The following is a 7,770-nucleotide window of genomic DNA, read 5'->3' as shown; positions in this document are numbered from 1 at the left end:
CACACACACACACACACACACACACACACACACACACACACACACACACACACACACACACACACACACACACACACACACACACACACACACACACACACACACACGCAAACACACCTGGTTGATTCGGCCGACCTGGCCCTGAATGCTGTAGTCCTCAGCACCAGTACGACTCGTCCCCTCGTGTCCCGGCATGTCCACACACACCACATGCTGGCTTCTGGGGAGATGCTGGAGGAGAAAACAAACACACCCAAGACTCTCTGAAATAAAAGGTGTTCATTCAAAGCAGACTGTGTGCATATTCTTCTTAAAAGGTTTGAGAAAGATACTCTTACTCATACTCACACTCATACTCACACTCACACTCATACTCATACTCATACTCATACTCTTACTCTTACTCATACTCACACTCTTACTCTTACTCGTACTCATACTCATACTCATACTCTATGTATAGTATGTATAGTATAGTGTGTATGTATAGTATAGTATGTATGTATAGTCATACTCTACTACGTGCACACACTCACATTTCTAAGTGTGTGTATGTGAAAAGAACTTTGTGTGCACCTGTACAGTATGTGTGTTACCTTGACGACAGGCAGCCACATGTCCTTAGAGACGGAGAAGCCATGCAGCAGGAGCAGTGATGGCGTGGCGCCCCCTGGCGTCCCGCGGCTGGAATAACAGAAGCGGTAACTTCCACTTTGAGAGTAGCGGACCCCTAAACCCAGCCCGCGACGCAAGTACCTGAAGAGGATTACAGCAGGATCATTAGGAGTTATGTCCGGCTAGCTTAGAGCCCTACCAGTTATAATCAACAATAAGTATACGATCTATAAGATCTTTGACTTTTGTTTAAATTCTGCTTCACATAAGGCTCTACAACGTACTGTAGTTGTGTTTTACGAGGCAATGCATTTGAAATTTCACAGTGAGCCGCGCTCGAGCACGCGCTCTGACCGGCGCCGGGGGTCATTGACTGCTGTTCACTTTACAACAAACTCTTCTTCACGAGTCAACAAGAGTGGATAGTAACCGCGATCTGGGTGTATTTTTCAGGGGCAGATTTAGTGATTTTGGGGTCCCAGGCAAACGCTGTCTTGTGTTATTTTCACCCTCTCTGACTGGGAATGTTGGTATTGGCAGTGGTAGAAGACGTAGCCTACTCAAAACCTTTTTCTGAAGTAAAATTGTAAAATCTCATTGAAATCTGGTCAATGCTGCTAACATGGCTAAAAATACATGTTTCTCTGAGAACAGATATTGGTCGAATCCACATTAGGCTAGACTTTCAGATATTTACCCTCTCATAAAAAGCTTTTGTGAGTCTGTTCATGAAGTTCACGTGTTCGTGTGTGAGTGTGTGTGTGCGTGCGTGGGTGTGTGCGTGCGTGCATGCTTGTGTGTGTGTGTGTTTGTGTGTGTGTGTTTGTGCGTGTGTGTGTGTGCGTGCATGCGTGCGTGTGTGTGTGTATATGTGTGTGTGTGTGTGTGTGAGAGAGAGAGAGTGAAAAAGCAACAATAATCTGCTGAACGGCCAACACGTTGTTGTTTTTTTACAGCTTAGACAAAGTCCAGTTGGCCAGGTCACACTAACAGTCCTGCTCCTTCACAATAAAAGTATATTTTGGAGGCAGTTACATTACAGCACAGCAACAGCCTGTAACACAAAGCTGAACAGTGATATTCTGTCACAACATTGTTATTATTGAAAGAAAAGAAACCCCACAATGCTGATTTAAATACCTTTATTACAAGTCTGTGTTGAATACTCGATTCTGATAGGTCAATCACTGCGTTCTGCGGTCTGTAATTCATGTATAACAGACCGTTGCTATGTATAACAGACCGTTGCTATGGGCGCAGTTCAGATGTCGGACTCTGGCGGACCGTTTTTGTGTCAAAATATTGATTCCTTCAGTAAGTAGCCGTGTAATAACCGGCTTGCTGTACATTATCCCTTCCGTAAACACTAACCAACTACCAGTCACTGGTAATAGACCAGTCCAACCAGTCTATGTTTGTGTGTGTTTGTGTGTTTACCAGTTGTAGGCCTTAAGGTAGGCTCCTGGCCGGAGCCGGAGGGAGGTGATGAAAGCGAGGGCAGGAAGAACCACAACACCTCCTGATAGCATCATCAGCTCCATCATTTTGTGAAATTAGCTTGTTTGCTGTGCCAGATGAGAAGGTGAATATCAGTTTAATCTCAGTACAGAATCAGCACTTTTATTTGTTTTTAGCTTAGTTTAGCACAAAGACTGGAAGCAGAGGGAAACTGCTGTCGTCCGTCAGCTCATTGTCTCAGGGGTCCCGAGCAGGTTAATCTAGATCACATATTGCTTTTAGCAATAACAGGTTAATACTGTTGAAATCCCACTGTAAATTAACAGCAAATGTTTACAGTGTAGAGGAAGGCGGAACTTGACGTTAACCAGATCACCGCTGGTTTCCTGTTAGTTTTAGAATACATTTTACATTTTAAACTGAAGGTTCAAGTAGAGATGAGGCTTAAATCAGTTTTGTGAACCAGCAGATACAAATATTACATTGAAGACACACATGTATCCTGGTTAAGACTCTCTAAGTGTCCTTTGATAACATCACATCTTAAACATGATCACAACATCCGCTACTGTAGGTTATATAAACACACTGACTGAATAACACAGTCTGCTGCTGAAGAGAAGACATATTCATTTGCATTATAGCATGTTTATAATCACCTGTTCAGAAGTAACACTGTACCTGTCCGAGTCCTCTTCGATCTGACACTGCAGCTGTCCTCCATTCACTGTGCTCCTCCTCTTCCTCCTCCTCCTCTTCCTTCTCCTCCTCCTCCTCCTCCTCCTCCTCCTCCTCCTCCTCCTCCTCCTCCTCCTCCTCAATCATGTGCCTCTGTGTCCTCCAGTGTCCTCCGGTGCTCCTAATGGCATCTGCAAGATTTCACAGACCGGAGGAAGACAACCAATCAGAGCTGAGCTGGAGCCTGCCGTCTCTGAGCAGCTGTCAATCACTCGCGAACTCCAATCAAACGGTCAAACTAGGCAGCGCTGATCAAATATGAATCATATGAAAATACTCATGATAACTCAAAATAAGACAATACATAATCATAATTATCAGATAATGAGTCAACATCTTGACTCATTACCTCATCATTTTGAGGTACTATGAATTCATTATACTTTTGCCACATCTAACATTTTTTAAAATGTATTTTTCTGACTTAAATGGGCTTTCATCTCTTATATCCTGTCAGTAAAAATATTATGTTTGGTGTTTAGAACCTCAGATATAAAAACGATGATTACATGAGAGACAGAAACTGGGGATAAACGGAGTCTCTGCACAAGTTCAATAATATAACAATAACAATTAATTCTATTTAATTAAGTTAATACATGGTTCAAATTACAAACTAAGCCAAATTATTTGAAAACAATCAATAATTTCAAACCTAAAATACTAAATGTTTTTATTTAATGCTTATCAATAACTATAGTAATTTATACCTCAGAAGGTGGACCACTTGCTGCTGCTGAATTACCTACTCTTTGACATTCTTGATAAAGCTGTAAAGATGAGTCGTCATGCAGCGATCTGTTGGTGTATTACTACATACAAAAAAACAAAAACAGAGAAAACACAAAACAGAGCTGAGAAGTTTCCAATCAATCAATAAGACTATTATTTATTTTTTTCTGCAGGAGATTTTTTACTATACTCCAGAGACACTCTTTGTACAAGTGCTGACATTACTAAATCACATTAATTATTCAGCTTTATTCACCTGTATACGGTACAGTTTTCATTCACAATTTCAATCTGAATGTGTTTTTATGAGGTTAAATATGCAGTCGGTTCACAGCAGGAGACTTCACACACAAACAACTGACATTCACATGAAACTGAAATATAGTTTTTTTGAATTTGCAAAATCCCAACGTGGAGTGTTTTCTCATCTAAAACAGAGACTACGGCCTCCTGCACTGGTGCTGTGTGTATAAAAACTTGCCTCAACAAGCCTCCTGTCTGGAAGCTGTCTTCCCCTCAGTTTATCTGAAGACCACACAGGCTTTATTAAAGGCCGCCATTCTTATTTTAAGATACAACGCCTATTTCATATCCTTTACGATCCCAATCCACTCGGCATTCCAGAAATATTTATATCGCTTGACGCCGAGAAGGCTTTTGATCGGGTGGAGTGGGATTATCTTCTTTATACTGTCAAACAATTTGGTGTTGGTGAGAGATTTGTTTCCTGGATAAGGATGCTTTACTCCTCTCCATTGGCAGCTGTCTGAACGAACAACAATCTGTCCTCCTATTTCCCACTCCATCGTGGCACTAGACAGGGTTGCCCCCTACTTGCTGTTGCAGTCGAACCGCTAGCGATCGCGTTGCGTGATGAACCCGGTATTAAGAGAATACAGAGAAATGGATCAGAAATACTTGTTAACAGCAACACCTGTGGCCGTTAAGTCAACGAAAGTCAGCGTCGGGCTCGCGCTTGTGCTCGCTCTACATAGACATGAACGAGCATCGCTCAAAACAGTGAGGCGACACACGTCAGCTAAAACCACAATATCACTCTATATTTCACCTGCTTGGCAGTAATGTTAGCTGACCAGAGGAAGGTCTCTCCATGACTCACTGCTGATCCTAGTGTTGGCTTTTCCTGGTTCAGCCACCCGACCGCGGCCCGCTTTGGGAGGAAGACACCAGCACCTGGTCGGAGACGATAACGTTTCTCGCTGCGGAGCCCCGTCACTTCACAAGACACGGGAAACCTCTGTTGGTCTGGAGGAGCTGCAGCATTTATTTCTGCACAAACGTCCACTGTACATTCACTAGATATTCTCAGAGCTAAACTAACTCTTCTGCAGTGTGTAGTGAGCGCGCATGCACGTGAGAGTGGAGCGAGCTGTGAGAGAGGGCAAGCAGGCAGCGGAGCGGAGGAGCAGAGACTCCGGTCCTGGAGACCAAAGCTACGGTCTCCCCCGCGTCCTCTGACCACGGCCAACACTGTTTAACAGACAGGCTTCACTAGATATAACTTTGCGGTTTTGGTGCGCCGGTGTAGTTTGTGTTGGAGTCTGAGCCTGAACAGCGTAGCCACACGCGAGCGCGCATGGGACACCGACCCGCAATGATTTATACGTGTAAGAAGTTACAAACAGTCCCTTTAAGTTTAATATTCCTCACTCTCATTTTTTGGGGGGATTTTTACAAATTCATAGTTTTATATCAGCATCATCCACTTACTTTCCATCGCAACCACCCAACTCTCTTTTACATTACATTTTGAAACTTAATCCATGTTCCACAGGGTCTATTGGGGCAGTTTATTCCTTACTGAAATCACATAATTTGGAACCCTTGACATTACTAAGGAATCAGTGGGAGGAAGATTTGGGGACAGCGTTTTCTGATGAGGTTTGGAGCCTTAGATAGGATACACTCTTCTTCAATTTGTTTACGACATATAATTATTCAGTTCAAGGTTTTACATCGCCTTCACTGGTCTAAAGTGAAGTTAGCTAAGCTCACGCCCAGTATCCACCCTATGCGTGACCGATACAGGCAAGCACCAGACACCCTTTCACATTTGTTCTGGTTTTGTCCAAAAACTAAATAGTTTCTGGCAGTCAATATTTAAAACCTTTTCAGATGTTTTTGAAGTACCCATCGAACCTTCTGCTATTACTGCAGTATTTGGAGTAGCACCACAAGATATACATCTTAGTCACCAGGCAAAGAATATGATAGCTTTTGCATCTCTTTTAGCTAGACGACGTATACTTCTTAAATGGAAGGAGAAATACCCTCCAACCTTTAGGATGTGGATTGAAGATCTCATACATCATTTGGTGTTGGAGAAGATTTGCTATACTACAAGAGGGTGTGCTCAGGAATTTGATGCTATATGGAGACCTTTTTTAGTCTATATAGAAAAAATGGATACCACTGACATTGAAGTTTTAAACTGCTGACCCCGTATTACATATAATTCCCAACTTATACTTTTTTGTTCTTGTTTGTTTATTTTCTCTTCTTCTTTTTATTTATTTTATTCTTTTTGTTTTTAGTTCTTTCCTCTTTTTTGTGTGCGTGTGTTTGTGTGTGTCTCCTCTACGTTTCTATCGCATTGAATTCATTTATATGAATAAATGTAATTGTTTATGAAATTAACTCTGCTTATTTAATGGTGCAGTAATATTGCTATAGAGATGGGGCTTCTTGGAGCAGAAACATGGGGGGGGGGGTGGTTATGGTAAATGGTGAATAGACTTGCATTTATATAGCACTTTTCTAGTCTTCCGACCACTCAAAGCGCTTTACACTACATGTCAGCATTCACCCATTCACACACACATTCATACACTGATGGCAGAGGTGTCAACTTGCCCAACAGGATCTAATCTAAATATTCATTCACACACCGACGGCACATTCTTCGGGAACAATTTGGGGTTAAGTGTCTTGCTCGAGGCCCGGAGCAGCCGGGGATCGAACCACCGACCTTCCGATTGGTGGACGACCTGCTCTACCCTCTGAGCCACAGCCGCCCCTTTTTATGTGTTTATACAATTATTTCTGTGATTTATTGGATTTTGTACAGAATACCAATAAAAAGAAAAAGTCCAGTCCATTTTGTTTGTGCATTTAATTTTCACAGATGTAAACGCTGTTGTAGAAAACTCGTATATCAGACTATAAAAGAGTATCATCCCCAAATATCAATACCACTTAATCATTACCTTCATTCTCCTCATTGTTAGAATTCCCGAGCGGTCAAGGAGGCAATGAGGAGAAGTCCACAACCGGATGGCGTTTCAGCATGAAAACATTTTATTTTTCTTTCACCGCACCGTACACACATGTTGGCCTCCACCTTAGTATTCCCCCATCAACTTAGATTCACCAGCCTTATATAGCCCATTCAATTAGCACATACCATTCCTCATATTAAATACAACACACAAATAAACAAAAATATACCAATCTATTTACATAAAACCATTACCCAAAATATAAATACTCTTAACAAATATATAAACACCTAAATATCTTTACTAAATACCAATAAATATTTCACCTGAACAAATACATTTAAAACAGTCCCGCCGAACTCCCCTCTACCCACTTCCCACTGGTTTTACCCTCCTGGAACAATTTATAGGTGCGCGAGCCCCCGGGGATCTCTTTCGCCCAAACACCCTGTGAGACGGAAACAGGCAGAGGTAAGTCAATGCATGATATTGACATGACCGTTTTAATGTTAATACAAGTCAATCTACAATCTTCAATGTACTTCCTTATCCCACATTACCTTCTTCCACTACTGGGGTATAAATCGATGTATGTATTTTAATAAGTATTTTGGTATTTTACAGGAGAACGACGAGGAGGAATTGCCCCACATCCCCGCTGTAAAATACCCTGCACGCCAGCCTCATCCCACTGAAATACATCGACAATAAATTGATCAATAAATACATCTGTGTGTTTATTTACCCTGTTAACAATATGTACCAATAAGTGCGTTCAATAACCATTTATGCATTGTAATTATAGTTATTGTTAAAGTTTCTATAATTAACCTCCAGTAACGGCGAGCCGTCGTTACACTCACCTTCATCATCCATAGTGAGGTCATATGGTTCAAACGTTTTCTTCAGGAAAGTTTCTTAGTGTTTTCACCGTTGACTTCCTGCGCAGACAGGAAGTCCATGATGAGCTTGGCGCTTTTCTTGGGCT

The 7,770-nt window shown here is 41.8% G+C and overlaps 2 protein-coding genes across 4 annotated transcripts in view; both read right to left on the bottom strand.

The window, feature by feature from the left end:
• LOC141769241 (monoacylglycerol lipase abhd6-B-like) overlaps positions 1-2,871 on the bottom strand; it is a 9,499-nt gene extending 6,628 nt beyond the window's left edge. Inside the window, exons 1-4 of one of the 2 annotated variants that reach the window (XM_074638115.1) lie at positions 2,733-2,871; positions 2,053-2,180; positions 597-756; positions 118-231 (exon numbers count right to left, since the gene is read on the bottom strand). In XM_074638115.1, coding sequence (XP_074494216.1) covers positions 118-231; positions 597-756; positions 2,053-2,159 — 381 coding nt within the window. In that variant the 5' untranslated portion in view covers positions 2,160-2,180; positions 2,733-2,871. The remainder of the gene's footprint in view (positions 1-117; positions 232-596; positions 757-2,052; positions 2,181-2,732) is intronic. The other variant, XM_074638123.1, reaches the window with a different exon arrangement.
• Positions 2,872-6,838: 3,967 nt separating this feature from the next.
• Positions 6,839-7,770, bottom strand: part of LOC141769229 (monoacylglycerol lipase abhd6-B-like) — a 7,849-nt gene continuing 6,917 nt past the window's right edge. For both annotated transcript variants that reach the window (XM_074638093.1, XM_074638102.1), the window contains exons 9-10: positions 7,646-7,770; positions 6,839-7,230 (exon numbers count right to left, since the gene is read on the bottom strand). The exon at positions 7,646-7,770 is cut by the window's right edge and continues 97 nt beyond it. In XM_074638093.1, the coding sequence (XP_074494194.1) occupies positions 7,688-7,770 (83 nt within the window). In that variant the 3' untranslated portion in view covers positions 6,839-7,230; positions 7,646-7,687. The remainder of the gene's footprint in view (positions 7,231-7,645) is intronic.

The sequence above is a fragment of the Sebastes fasciatus genome, chromosome 1 (assembly GCF_043250625.1).
Source record: "Sebastes fasciatus isolate fSebFas1 chromosome 1, fSebFas1.pri, whole genome shotgun sequence".
Classification (NCBI taxonomy): Eukaryota; Metazoa; Chordata; class Actinopteri; order Perciformes; family Sebastidae; genus Sebastes; species Sebastes fasciatus.
The sequence above is the reverse complement of the archived record's forward strand: the minus strand, read 5'-3'. Positions and strand labels throughout refer to the sequence as shown.